Source organism: Diadema antillarum, unplaced genomic scaffold (genome assembly GCF_040938485.1).
Source record: "Diadema antillarum isolate AM-2024a unplaced genomic scaffold, OU_Dant_1.0 scf00000134, whole genome shotgun sequence".
Classification (NCBI taxonomy): domain Eukaryota; kingdom Metazoa; phylum Echinodermata; class Echinoidea; order Diadematoida; family Diadematidae; genus Diadema; species Diadema antillarum.
Genome location: NW_027271023.1, coordinates 2,869,843 through 2,885,914, shown reverse-complemented (window position 1 = coordinate 2,885,914; position 16,072 = coordinate 2,869,843). Strand labels below are relative to the sequence as shown.

At 36.9% G+C, this 16,072-nt stretch overlaps 1 protein-coding gene across 1 annotated transcript; it reads right to left on the bottom strand.

The window, feature by feature from the left end:
- Positions 1 to 3,561: 3,561 nt before the first annotated feature.
- Positions 3,562 to 11,372, bottom strand: LOC139720838 (hydroxysteroid 11-beta-dehydrogenase 1-like protein). The gene is made up of 6 exons (XM_071632175.1): positions 11,364 to 11,372; positions 10,540 to 10,648; positions 6,493 to 6,623; positions 5,565 to 5,865; positions 4,117 to 4,245; positions 3,562 to 3,818 (listed from the first exon to the last, which is right to left on the bottom strand). Exons 1-6 carry the CDS (start codon positions 11,370 to 11,372, stop codon positions 3,562 to 3,564), a joined length of 936 nt encoding a protein of 311 aa, XP_071488276.1.
- Between the last annotated feature and the right edge of the window lie 4,700 nt (positions 11,373 to 16,072).

The following is a 16,072-nucleotide window of genomic DNA, read 5'->3' as shown; positions in this document are numbered from 1 at the left end:
GCTGCCAAGTCTCCCTGATTCTGTAGGAGGCCCCCTAAAAATGTCAAAATCTGTTCATGTCTGAATGAGAGAATGTTACAATCTCTCTGATATGGTTATTATTTTTGCCCATTGAAATGTATGTTACACACAGATATCTCCCTGATTGCTGTTTGGAATCTCCCTGATTTGGATGTGGGAATGTTGGAAGACCTGGATAAACTCTGAAAGTAAAGAAAGCGGGAGAATTAGATATCATGTTTGTAATAAAGTTTTATTTTATTTATTTATTTTATTTATTTTATTTATTTTATTTATGTATGTAATTTTTTTTTTTTTTTTGCTTTTTCTCAGGATGTTGGTTGAGAGTAATACCTGTCATTAGACTATTGCCTTTGACCGGGAACATAATACAAGTGTATGTGTATGTAAAATCACACATACAACAACAAATTCAGCGCTCAGAAATAATTATAGGCTAGCATGTTGCATGCATTTGATGTTCGATATCACACCATGTGTAATGAGGGATCAAGCATATACGTACCGGTGGTTGGCCGATTGCCGATCCAAAATGCCATGTTTTCCAGACTTTCTATTCAATTTGCTCATATTTTATCTCGTTGACTTTATGCATGTCATCTGTGTAATTTCCCGTGTCATGATTGTTATTACATTTTAACATGTTCCGTTTTGTAAGAGTAGATTAATAGGAGAGGTGTTGAGATAAATGTATGTCAAATCGGAAGCATCGAGGTCACACAGGGCGCCATCCAGACCGAGTGACATGCTTTCCTTTTCACAACTCCTCCAAACTTAGATTGTTAATAAGTACGATAGGTTAGATGTTGGTGTATATCCTTGTGAATACTATAGTAAAACACATGTTATAACACAGCAAGCATGCAATAAAGCGTTATTGGCATTTTGCTTTATAAAACAGAACACGTGGTGTCCTTTTGTCGTGCTAGCAGCAGTGTTTAATAAAGCAGTTTAGGAATGGCAGTACTGTATGCTTTTTTAGTTTTATTATTATTATTATTATTATTATCAGTATTATTATTATTATCAAAGGCCCTTGCGCTCTTTTTGGGCACTAACATTGCTAACACTAGCAGCCGAAAGCAAGTGTAACCCGCGTATCACTGACTATAGACTGTATTTATATATATATATATATATATATATATATATATATATATATATAGATACATATATATACATATGTGTGTGTGTGTATTATATATATATATATATATATATATATATATATGTATGTATATATAAATATATATACATAGATACATATATATAAATACATATCTTTATATATATATATATATTGTATATATACATATTTGTATATTATACTTTTTAAAAAAATGGAGTGAAAATATTAACTCTTGAAGGAGTGAATAAGAAAAATAGTGAATATAGAATGAAATTGGAGTGAATTTTGAGTGACTCTTTATAGTGATCCAGGGATCTCACTTTTGAAGTCTGTTAATCTGTCTGTCTGTTTGTTTGTTTGTTTGTTTGTTTGTTTGTTTGTTTGTTTATGTGGGCGTATTCAAGTACGCTAGTCTGAGGAAAAATAGCTGAAAAATTGTACGGTAGGGAACGTATTGGATTGATTGATTTGAATGTATTTCCACTTTGTGTTCACAAGAAGAAGAAACAAACATCAATTGAGTTGTAATGATTATAAAATAACATTTTGTCTTTTTTTGAGAAACAAAAAGTAATCGAAACGCAATACAATACATTCTAATTACATATACAAATGCACTAGGTGGTAAATAAGTAGTAGCCATAAGAACCAAAGTGGGGAAGCCTATAATCAGAAGTTTACAGTTTGTATTACTTTGACCCTCGAAAAATAGATCACATTATTACAACCGTATAAAACGCGATTTAGATATTTGTTTGGCCATTACATGATAATCTTATTTGGTATATATCATCACATGTCAACATGCACTTGCACGGCATACCTACTGCTCATTTTCTGATTGTTGACCGCTGATATGTAAAAAAGAAAAATGTATTCATTGAAGACGATCTTTTCTTATAGATAACGATATGGGAAAAACGTTTTCATAATCGAAAGTGAAGTAGATTTGAACATAATTTTACCATTATATTTTTGTCACAATGGCATTACACTGTCAAACATGATACCATAGACACGAATGAATAACCAAATCTTTCAGAATAGAGGTGAGAGGTAAAATATAAACCAGTATCAGCACGTGTCGTAATCCCAATTTCACTCGATTGGCGCCTATTTATGTGCAGACTCGTGGTACTTACCGGGGTTACTTGCACCATTAGATACAATATGTCATCAATCTCTTTGAGTATCCAGTAAGTATTGCTTATTACGACATCAGTAATACACTTGTAATAGTATTAGGCCCCTAATGATGATGATGATGATAATAATAATAATAATAATAATAATAATGATAATAATGATAATGATGATGATAATAATAATAATAATAATAATAATAATAATAATAATAATAATAATAATGATAATAAAAATGGTTATAAAAGCTAATTTTTATATAGCGTGCTAATGAGAATTTCAATGCGCTTTACAGACCATCATTATCCCGGTCACTGGATACAGTACGTTATGTCAAACCAGCATTGACAAAGATTAGACTTTCCACTCCCTGGGGAATATACAGCCCCCTAATTACTGATAGTTTATGAAAAGGAAACAAATTGATTTTGTTTCTGTTTGCATATCAAGTGAGGAAATTAGATGAAATACTGCATTATGCTCTCTGCAAGTCAAAGGCAGCATTTGGGGGCCATGTCATCTTTACCTCATTCGGTGTGTTTGCCTTGGCTTATATCACTGTACTGTAAGAACACGGGAAAAACTTTGCTTAATGGGTATAATTTTATGAAACTTCATTCCAGTCTGGTTATATTCTGATTTCAGGCTGTCCATTGAAGCCAATTTTATCATAGCTTTGAATTGCAACGAGAAGGCAACATGAAACCGGCCGAGTCACAAGGCGATTTCTTAGGACTACAAAGTTCGGGATATTGAACCTCCGCAGGGGCGGATCTAGCCTTTTGCTAAGGGGTGGGGGGGGGGGGGGGGGTACCCAATGACGACGCGCGGAGCATCGTCCACGAGGTAGGGGGGGGGGTCCGAGAGGGGGTGTCTCCCTCTTGGCGATTTGGTTTTTTTGTTTTGTTTTGTTTTTTCTATTTTGAGCCCCTGTAAGTGGTGTTTTCCTGGCATCTACTCACACAATGGAGACCATAAAAAGCAGTACATGATGTCTGTTTAAATCAAGTAAAAGATTCCATGTGCATCACATTTTAAACATGACAGCCCAAGGGGGGGGGGGGGTAAACTCCCTCCCCCCCCCCCCCCCCCCCCCCACACACACACACCCCTGATCAGGCACTGAAATTACAACGTGAACAAAATGAAGCAACCTCATCCAGAAGAACTTCGAGAGAAATCGGAACAATTCAACATTCAAAACGATTTTGAACGTGTTGTAAGGACGGCACATGATACAGTGTTACCCCCGCCGGCAAAGTCGCTGCTCACGGGTAGACCACATTTCTGGCTATAGCTGCAGTATCCTCGCTAAAACTTTGTCTGAACATTTTGTCAAGCGACGCCGGCATGAAATCCCTAAGCATCATGAGTCGTGCAGACAGCGGGAAGTACACCCTCCGTTCTCTCATGGCAGTGCCCTCCATGATGATACGGTACGCCGTTTCCTCTGGGGTCGAGTCTAGAGTGGATGGGTTGAGGGCGCCCTCTGTGAATTTCAGCGCATTGGTTGTGTTGATTGCTCCTGGAATAATAAAAATAATGAAAATATGCATGAGAAACATAAAATGAGGAGCAGGACAAGATAATGAGATAATAGAGAACGAAGGTAAGAAGCAGAAATGGAAATGAGAATTATAACGAGATTGAGATTGGAAATGAGAATGGACGTGAGAATGAAAATGAAAGTGACAATAAAAATGAGATTTCGGAATAAACATGAATTCCATGGAATGGACCGATATGAAATGAAATGAAATGAAATGAAATGAAATGAAATAGAGTGAAAACGAAAATGAAAATGAAAATTGTGATCAACTCACCAATGATGTGCTCTGTGATTGAGATGTTGTGTCCATGGATGTCGAAGTCGTGTCTCAGCGATCCAAAGAAACCGTGGAGGGCAAACTTGCTCGCCGAGTACGATGGGAAAAACGGAAGGGCTACTTGTCCTGGGAGTAACAAAAATGATGTGAAATCAAGTTGTTACCTTGTTTTCCCTTTTCGATATAACAAAGACGTGACAAGGTTACGTACGCACATTACCACATACCACAGCATTTTGTTGTTATCATTTTTGGTCGAAGGAAAAATGGAATCCTAGCACCCTTACCCCCCCCCCCCCCCCTTACCATTGGGCACAATAACACTGTGTTAGCACAATGTGAGGAATGTGAAAATCCCTCCAAACTTTCAGTATTGATGGAAGTAACTCCTATTAGGGTCCTACATCAAGGACCGGAATTATTCTTCAAGCTTTTTGGAATATGGATGTTGATAGTTCGTAAACACAGAATAGCTATATCCATAACCATTATCTTTAGGAAAATGTTGTATTCGTTTGACACAAAATTAAAGGACAAGTTCACCTTCATAGACATGTGGGTTGATTGAATGCAGCGATATTAGTAGAGCACATCATTGAGAGTTTGAGGAAAATCGGACAATCCGTTCAAAAGTTATGAATTTTTGAAGTTTCTGCTCACTCAAGGCTGGATGAGAAGACTACTATAGCTTGTGATGTCACATGAGTACAACGATATAAAGAAAGAATAAAGAAAATTCAACATATTCTCACTTGTCTCGCATAACAAAAGAACACTTGACTTCTCTCTTTCAGAAGGCAGGGGGAATAATATTACCCTTAATATATGTCAGTAACAAGTCGAAGAAATGTGCACTTAATTCAAAAAGTAAAATTTTGCAAAATTCTCTTTTTATTTTCTTTATATGGTTGTACGCATATGACATCATACACTATAGTAGTCTTCTCATCCAGCAGTGACGAAGCAGATACTTTAAAAATTCATAACTTTTGAACAGATTGTCCGATTTTCCCCAAACTCTCACTGATGTGTTCTACTAATATAGCTGCATTCACTCAACCCACATGTTTATGAAGGTGAACTTGTCCTTTAAGTACCTTTACCCCGTCTTAAGGGGCAGTAACATACATGCGTTCCCTCCAGAAAAGTATTCCTGGTCTGTCTGTCAGTCCCAGAATGATAACTCAGTTGAGATGGCAACGTCACTGGTATAACTACAGGCCATGCTCCAATTAATAATTTCAATAAACTGAAATCAAATCAAGCTGGAAACTGAAGAGATAATGTGCAAATTACATCAGACATTAATGTCATCTCCTCAAAAATGTTCTATTCGGTGCAGCAATTATCTGCTTGTTTAACGGTATTTTTAAAGTCAAATTCGTCTTTCATTGGATTTGCCTTTCTAGGTCCAGTTGTTTAAAAGCTAGCCACAAAGCACTGACCTGCGATGGAAGAGACCACGCCTATACTGCCATTACTCTTGGCCAGGACGGGCGTGGCGTGGGTTGCCAGCGCTACGTAGGATCGGAAATTGATGTCCATATATTTCTGCAACAGGTCAAGTTTGCCTCCTTCCCACAGCTGAGGATAATTTGAATAGATGTGGTTGAGCAACAGGTGGTCGAGACCCCCAAAGCGTCTTTCTGCTTCCCTAATGAGCGGCTCGGTGTCGTTATAGTTCCCCATGTCCAAGGGAATGTAAAATGCATCCTCCGCACCTAATTCCTTGCACTTCGCCACCACCTTGGAGATGGAAGAAAAGAAGTGAGCACGACCACTGATTTGAAGCATGCATGGTTACAGGTGTATAGGCCTACCTAAATGTCAGATACAATAGCGCGTCCTCAATGAGGCTTCTTTATAATGATGATGATGATAATGATAATAATAATTATAATAATGATGATGATAACAATAATAATAATAATGATAATGATAATAATGATGATTATAATGTGATTTCCACTTCATTGCAACGTTTAACTTTTTAGAACATTAATGCATTATAATGCTTTATAATAATATACCACGCAAATAGACGTTGCGGCAGAGTGTACAGCCTGGAGATACTAGTAGTAGCCTCAAATGTGAAACTGACAGAAATAAGTTGACCCTGTTGTTTCCTGTTTCCATACACATGTACAGCCTGTATAGTAATGTGCAATTATCTCTATAATGTAAACTAAACCAAACTAAACTTGGCAAGAGCGCCCTCTTGGTTCACCACGTTCTACAAGTTCACATGTTCTACCCCAAGTGGTGAGAATCACAGTGATCTCCATGTAAATATCCATGAGATCAAAGGTGAAATGAGTGGACGCCGCCTATTGTCATCACCAGAAAGTTATTGTCAACGCTATAAAACTTTACCTGCTGCAGGACAGCCTCTCTCCTGGCAGTGATGAGGACTCTGGCACCAAGTCTGGAGTACCAGTAAGCCAGCTGCTCACCAATCCCTGTGCTTGCTCCTGTGACGATCACTCGCTTGCCTCTGATGCTCACTAAGAAGATAATATAATTATAATAAAATAAGTAGGCCTACATGTATAAGGGGGAGGTGTTTTTTTTTGTCTGTCTGTCTGTCTGTGTGTGTGTGTGTCAGTGAGGTGCAGTGTATGGTTTGTTGGTGGTAAGGATGACCATCAATAGACTACTAAACAATTTTACTATGCGCATGATAATACATGTAGATGAGCTGCAGCAAACATGACACTCGAGTGAATTGCATGTTAAACAAATTCAACTGCTATGATTGCGTCGACGCGAATAAGGTTGCGAATTGGTATGCCTACACAATTATGTCAAAGAGATCCATTCCACAGCTCGGTTTTGATTTGTTTTGTTTTGTTTTGTTTTGTTTTGTTTTATTTTGTTTTGTAATGATTTTTCTTTGTGCTTCGTTGTTGTGGTTGTTTGTGATTGTTTGCTTGTTCTTTGTCTTAATTCTAGCCACTGTTCATGAACACGATGTAGTAACTAAACTGCAATTATTATGGCTTGCTGCTTACAATCATTTACCAGCTGTAGTCTCATCTTGCACTTTATCCAAAAAAAAAAATAGGTTAATCAATGTTCAATTTTTGTTCAGATGGCATTGTGTTGAATTGCTGTTTTACTACGATTAATAACAAACAGTGCACATTCTCCAAACATCACCAACTTCACCTTTAACTTTGAAAGATAATATAACGACTGGTCAATGACAATTAATTGTTCCTTGGACGTGTTCCCTGGACTTGTTCCCTGATTATCAAAGCCGTTCACTCAATATTTGATCAAAGCTTTTGCTCAATCACAGATAGCGATATTCGAGGTTAAATAACTGGTACTTGGGCCAAGTTCTTCATGTTTAACATTTCTTCACAGGGGTTGCTGAAAGGGGGTCTGGAGGCTGCAGCCCACCCCCTCCCCACTTCTTTTCTTTTCTTAAAAAAAATCGGAAAACAACAACAATATTGCATGTAATGATCATAAAATGACAACAGAATCAATGCCTTTCAGTTATTACCCTTGACACCCCCCCCCCCCCCAAACACACATACTTAACAATACTTAAAGGGGATGGCTAGTAGGTGATCAGTTGGAATCAGTGGGAATGCTGGGGGATGATTGATCCAATCCTTGTGGGATTCATTTAAGAGTACATTATATATCTATTGTTGTGTGAAAATTATTTGCTTCAGAATGGTCTCATATTCAAGCAATGTGCAGTTCATAATTTCCAGGTTAGCATGCCTATACAGTGACGGGGCGATCGTGAACAATAAACTGTACATTACTTGAATATGAGACAGACCATTCTGAAGCAAATAATTTTCACACAATAGATATATTACAATGTACTCTTAATGAATCCCACAAGGATTGGAACAATCATCCCCAATCATCCCCACTGATCCCCACTGATCAGTTACTAGCCATCCACTTTAAAACGTTCTCGCACCCAGTTTCAGTCTCTCCAATAAACTACCTGTACTACTAAGTTGATAATAAGGAGCAAAAAGTGCCCCATCATGTAAGTGCGAGCACATCGTAAGAGTTCAGTAACTGTCGACCACCTGTCATCGAAAAATGCAACACCAGCGTAATAAAGAGGTCGAACTTTGAGTGACCCTGGCCATGGCAGATTTGCCCTTGCTGCCTCATTCTCTTTTCTTTCTTGTTTTCCGTGAACATGACACACACCATGCACTGTTAACTAATGACCCAGATACGGAATTCGGGAACTCCCGAAGCCCCACAGATCAGATGGTCTGAATGTAATAACGCTGCAGGGGTATAGGTCAGCCTTACAAAAAGCGCCAGATCAGAATGAGACAATTACACTTCTTCTTCTCTCAAACATTTCGGTTACTCGGTTTTTTTTTAGATCTAGGCCCCTTCGTAATTGAGAATTCCAGTACAGCTGAATGTTTGCCTGAAGAGAGAGAGAGAGTAAAATTTCTTAGCACAACACGATAACTTGATCAAAATCGGATGAAATATGATTAAATTATGACATCTTGAAGTTTTCATAATTTTTCAGGAAACCGTTCTTGAACAGTCAACATGAATATGCAAGTATTGAGTTAGTGATGATGTCATCCCCTCACAACTTACTAATATTAGTTTGCACATAAAAAGAAAAATACATTTCTAGTTTTCAATCAAACGCTATTATGCCCAAGTATCAAATCTTGATAATTGATGTTATATCTAATGGATCATTATTCTGAAGTTACACTTCAATAACAACAGAAACATTGGCTTTCGTCATTGTTATTATCTTCTTCTTTTTTGTAGACGATAAATGTAATATTAGGAGGTGATATCATCAGCTCACTCATTTTTGCCTATTCATATCACTGTACGAGAACTCCTCTGCAGGAATTAGCAAAACTTCACAATTTCATAACTTCCCTTATATTCATCTGATATGGATCAAATTTCACTGTGGTACTCGTAAGATTGTACTCTTTATATATAAGACTAACTAACACTGGACTGGAATTCCTCTTTAAACATGTTCAGATCTCGTTTTTCTGCTTGAACGTCATTTCAGAGTGGCAGTCTACAATAATGTTTCAAGAGGGCAACGAACAGGCGTAGGCCTACTGCAATCGGCCTATTGCTAAATTTCATCAATTTTTGTTCTTTTTTATATTTTTAATACATTGCTGCCTGAGTAATCTACAACAAAGCACATTTAATAAATAGAGTGAAAAAAAGGTGTTAATGAATGGTGAGGATATTTCATCAAGATTGGATCTAGAATAGGATAAGATTGGAGCCCAATGAAATTTTAATACAATCATTTTCATGAAACGGCGTTAACTCACAGCCACGTATTGACGAAATGAGGCTTACGTAACAAGCCTCTCATGGAGCTGTTCATATAGGCCAGGGAGACCTCTCACCTCCCTGTATAGGCCTACTACCTTCGTTATTTCCTCTTATGATAAGAATGGTTTTCCATTCTTATAATGAGTTGCATCCTTCACATCGACTTATTCTCAAGCTTTGTAAAAGCTAGCCAAAAATGAGTTTAAAGAGTACAGAATCTGATGGTGTCTATAGTTGCGCCATTGACAAAAACGCATTGTATATAGTATATAACATATATATATATATATATATATATATATACATATATATTTATATATATGTATATATATATATGTATATATGTATATATATGTATTTGTATAATACAGGCCTATATATATATTTACATATACACATATTAGGCCTATATATAATATACATGTATGTATTACATATATATATATATATATATATATATATATATTTATTTATTTATTTATATGTGTGTGTAACTTCTTTTTTATTTTACCTATTGCAACCCCGATGAAACTGGTTCCATTTTCTTTGCCCGATAATAAATTTCTCCTTATTTTACTATTTATTTGAACGTGCTATGGGAAATACACTAACAGGTCAAATTGAGCGTGGATCGGAGTATTTTACATCAAGATATTTGCCAATGGCATTCCCGAGCTTATTCATTATCAATACCATACCATAATGCCATACCATAACGCCAATACTCTTACCAGGATATATAGTTTCATAGCAATATAACGAAAATAATGTTACTCTTAAAGTCAGCTACATTTTACGACATTCCATACGCCCAAAGAATAAATAATCAAACTTGCTGCTTTGGTTTAAATTCTTTCTATAATACTGCAATGTATAATGTTACCGGGACGATTGTATAGGGCGTGACAATCACTGGCAGTCAGAGAAAAGGGAAATATTGTAATATCATTTCATTGTAAACCTTTTCATACTCAAGATTTTTGGTTAGTGCTCAATGTGACAGACCGAATCACATATTGCTTCTACATGACAAGTACGAATGGCGCGCTACATGAGAAACTCAAAAAATAAAACGTCAATCTTAACTTTACTCACTTGGGTCAAACTCTTCTCGGGAGACGAATCCTAGCAACCCAGCAGCAGTCAATGCAGCCACCGCCAGCCAAAATTTAAATGAATACATAGCTGGTCTGTCGAAATGAACCTAGGGGTGTGAAAAGAATTCAAAACAGGAGTTCTACACACTACGAACGACTCAGCTCGATGTAACCGACCGTTTCACCAGACATTATTTACATGTAATCACCAGACATTATTTACATGTAAGTCACCAGATGAAAAGACGCACTGGCGTGTTCCCCGTCATTGCCATCAAAATATAATGCGTCGTGCGCAGCGGAAGATACAAGAATGAGAGAAAAACACAAACAAAACGGCAGTCCTGTCAGGCCCGAAGGCCGCAATGCACTTTCATCAAATTACCATGATACTTCAGTTTTAGTATGGGAATTTCTCTCAATAAGACAACACAAATAGACAATGCATGCAACAATTAAAGGTACAGGTTGACATATTTTACTGTAATTGCATGATTCCCTACTTGCAAAAACGCACACAAACACACACACACACACACACACACACACTCAAACGAAACACATCATTTAACTAGATTTCCTTACAATGAACACAATTCGTGCGCTTACCAAGTTATCACAGCCATTAACTACCAGTATTCAGTGATTCTTATGGTGTTCAACAAGTTAAAATGCCTACTTTTACCTGTCTGTGAATTGCGTATCCTGTAGTCTGCAACCATCAGAAGGGAACGGAAGCTCACCTCAGCTCACCTCGCCAATCAATGACCTGACACACGGAGACTTTGAGACATGGATGTGTCCTTTGTGCGGTGTCCTTACCTGTTCCATTTAGGTCTCCCTCTTTCAACAATGGCCACACTTTACCAATGTGAGCTGAACCTGTCGTCCGACCATGAAAGCTATCTAACGGTCCCTATACCGCACACCGAGCTATAGTATTATATCGCGTTTTGCGCCACTGATTCAGATTGTGATCACGATTAAAAAAAAAAAAAAAAAAAAAAAAAACACCGAGGTACTGGAACACCGCATAGTTGAAAAACTCTGAAAGAGAGTTTAAAAAAAATGAAATAAAATGAATTCCTTTCATGTTGGTTGGCACAGGTTGCCGTGCATCATATCTGCTCAAGTTAGGCAAAACACCAGGGATTTTGCAATTGCTGCACGCCAACCCCGCCCGACACGAATAGAGTCCTTCAGGTCAGAGAGCGTCAATTAACAATGGATTAGCTTAGCGTGACATTCATCGTGAGTGACATAATGTAACTGGTGTGTCGCACACGATATGCTGAAGTATTCGGGGATTCCACCAATAAGTCTTTTAAAACAAACAAGCAAACAAACAAACCTGTGCCAAGTGGCACGGACAGACATTCTCGTTGGCTTGTTTGCAAGCCCTATACTCCTATACTTGAACGTGTTTTTTGTTGTTGTTATGTGTGTGCGTGTTTGTGTATGTTTGTACTTGCCTGTTCCCATTTCTCTCTCTCTCCCACCTCCCCTTTCTCTCTCTCTCTCTCTCTCTCATTCCGTCTGTCTGTCTGTCTGTCTGCTGTTTGTCTTTATCTTCGCCCCGTATCTTTCCGCGCTCATCTTGATCCTCAACAAGGTGTAAAACGCTTGCCATCTCGACCACCTTAGAATCAACACTATCACAAGACCGATATTTTACAAAGAGACTAAGGAGAGGTGTAGCAACATCTGCAGGTTTTATCAATGTTTCACTATTAAACTCGTAAAGCCAGTCCTATACTAAAAACTGATTTCATCAGTTTCATCAATTTTGTATCACTTTTTTTTTTCAGGTAGGCCAACGACAAATTGTGAGCTTATGAAATGTATATTCATATTATGATATTTCAGCATGTCTATACACATTGATTTTCCCCAATCATGGACCCTTCTAACCTTCCCTCGAGGCTCTATTCTCCCCCTCGCGAGAAAGCAAAACTGTGATTCAAAATCCATATCGGCATTAATTCCTTACAAATAGTCTGTCAAATCCATTGATACGGCATTACCAATAATTTTTCTTTTGAATATTAACATTCCCTGTCACCGACTTTGAACCCTTTACCCAACTTTTGCTAATAGTGATTATGTTGTCCAGTACACAGGCAACATCAACAGACACACCAGTGCAATCCTAAGGGCGTCAGTGCTTGCTATGCGATTCTCTAGGCTTGCGAGTGTGTCCGACCAAAGCTGGAGGTTGCAAAATTTTTGAACTCCTCGAAAATTTTGCGGCCTCTAGCGACTCCGCCAAAAAGTTATATTTCCTTTATCTCTTACAACAATGAAAAAAAAATGCATACCATGTCATCAAACACATGTATGCCAATAATGTAAAATTTTCGAAACAGTTACATTACCGCACTTCATGATATTGAAATATACCTATTTCTATGTTACGATATGATGAAGCAAGCAACTTAAAACTGCCTCCAAAACGAATGCTCCTTATCAACGTACCTTTATTACTATTGATGCAGTTTCCTTTAGTCATATTGCCATAATACGTACATGTCATAAATTCGAATAGAGCATCATTCCATATACATGATATACGTTCCGTGCACTGTACACATGGTGTGGATATCGACCTCGAAGCATTACAGCATGAAGAAGAAACATATATGCTCTGCCATAAATGTATAAATGCATATCGGAATACTGTTGCTCACAATATGTCATCTATGCCTTGTTTTAATTCTAGCATGTTGTGATATTTGCCTATTACTAAGTATACTATACTAGTAGTTTACTGTACTATTTAAAGTGAATACCATGGACGTGCATGTATTCTGTTAAAAATTTGAAGCCTCTGAAACACACAAGTCTGAAAATTTCAACTTCGACAAAAATAATTCAATTTCGTTGGAATTTGGATTGATATCGTCGTTTTTTGGAATATGCTTGTATTTGAAAAGAGTTTGTTTTGTACCATATCAATCTCGTAATTTGAAGTTTGCATTCAAATTATTGTAAGAGCGAACATCTATCAGGATATGGTGTTTTGATATTTACTGTTTACAGCAAATGCAAGGTTGCAGTATATATTTGTCATTTGTATGTTCATTTTGGTTATTGTTGGTGACCAAAAATTTGATGTTATTTTTACTCAAATCATGTGCATGTAATACAATCATAATCATTATATTTTTCATATCTAGCATACAAATTACGCTTTGCATGTGCAGGATGACAATTTATAATGTCGAAAATGTTGACGTTCCTATAACATGAATAAAGGCTAAGATAACAAAAGAAAATGATTTTTTTTCCCCTTGCCATATACCAAAATTGCACCCATTACTGTAAAAGTGAACATGATTATAAAAGGAAACAAAAACTAAAAGACCTCGCAAGGGAAAAAAACCACATGATCGACTAAAATGTAGATTTCAACATAGGTGATTTTTTTTTTTTTTTTTTGGGGGGGGGGGGGATTTATTGCTCTTCCATAAAACAGTTGAACGAAGTGGATACATTTCTGATTGGATGAAAAGCATTTTGCCTTTCATGCCAATTCACGGAACAATTATAGGACCTATGTCTGGTATAGGCCTCAGTACGTGTATTTCTCCCTAAGTTCCATTGTTGTTTAATCATGACTTTATTTCAAGTTCAAGTAAGTGTGAGAATAACAAATATACAAAAGAACCAGGTCCACCGTTTCATTCAAAACGAATGGCAGGTTTAGACACGTACATGGGGATACAAAACAACAATATTAGAGTTTACATTATTGCAACCCATATATATATATATATATATATATATATATATATATATATATATATATATAATTTCCTTTTTTTAAGACAAGACTTTCAGCAAACACTAGCACAGTTAAATCGATAAGGACCAAGCGCCTGGAGCGTGACGCAAAATCGGAAGGTCTGTAAAAGAGATTTCTGTCTGTCGTCTGCCAACACGGGCGGCAAAATCCAGTCTTTGTGTGCAAACTCCAAATCCATGCAAGTTCAGTGCATTTTGTTGTTGTTGCTGTTGTTGTTGTTGTTGTTGTTGTTTTGTTTTGTTGTTTTTACCCCAGCGAGGTGAACTCGGGTCAGTTTTATACAACACCGCCGTACACTGTATAGTCCCTAAAAGCTTCATTCCACACACAAAGTGTTGGATTAACATACACGTAGTTACCAAGGCAACAGAGCCAAAATTCACATAGTACTTTCAAAAAATACACATCTCCATGCTGCTTTTACATCCGCTGGAAGACAACGCTATCCTTCACAATAATGAGATTACATATTGTTGATGGTAAAAAGTTGATCACGACAATCATAATTGCACATACTTGTCATATCAGTTGGCAAAATTCATCCTCCCACAAACCATAATTATGGGTGTATACCAATAAACATAAACAGTGCAATACGACAGTATTGGAGCGCAACATTCCGTACAGTTCAGTAAGTAAGCAATAATCAAGAAATAATAACAATCAAAACATTTATTCCAATAGTAAACATGCAACTAAAACATGCATAGCTTCACGATATTTGCAGGATTAAACTAGAAATGTACTCCTCTGCCATAATACATGGTTCTCCCAATAGGTCTAGAGTATGCCTTAACAATGTGAGACAACAGTTTCACATAATTGGTAAAAAAAAAAATAAATAAATAAACCAATAAAATAAAACATGTTTGTCCCAAATGTGTTGAGTGTTTACTTTCCTTGAACTATGTTTAATTTGGATGGATGGCTAATTGTTTACGGGAACGGGTATTTGGGGATTTGAGCATTTCACTTGACCTTTGACCCTTGCCCTTTTACCCCATGGTCCACAATACTTCAAATGTAACTAGTAAGTGGTAACATCTATTTTTATGGCAATACTTTGAGATATTTTCAAAATATGAGGAAAATAGTGACACTTGGACATTTTCCCTTGACCTTTGACTCGATGGCCAAACTCTTTTCCCTACTATTGTGCAGTAATGCATGTATTTTCATTAAGTTTAAACATTGAATAATTTCATTTCATTTCATCATTTGAGTAATCTCCAGAATATCGAGGAAAAGTGCAATTTCAGCATTAGATAGTACAATTTTAGCACTTTAAGCTGACCTTTAACCCTTGATCTTTTACCCATTAACCCAAAATTCTCAAAAGAATCACTGTCAGGCAATACATGCATAATGCACTACGTTTCATGACACATTGAGCCTTTTTCGAGATATGGAGAAAATAGAAGTGAAATTTTAGCATTGAACCCCCCCCCCCCCAAAAAAAAAAAACAAACAAACAAACAACAACAACAACAACAAAACAAAACAAAACAAAACAAAAGAACTTGCCCGGAGAATCTTTATCTGGTAATAGTTGTACATGCAGACACTTCGTTTCAAGAAAATACCTTCAGGCATTGCATAGTTATGAGGGAAAATAGGGACATTTTGAGAATTAGATTTTGGCCTTGACCTTTTGCGTATATGGGCACCTAAAAGTTGATAGGCGTAACTTCGTCCACTCAAACGTACATATTACAAGTTCTATCAG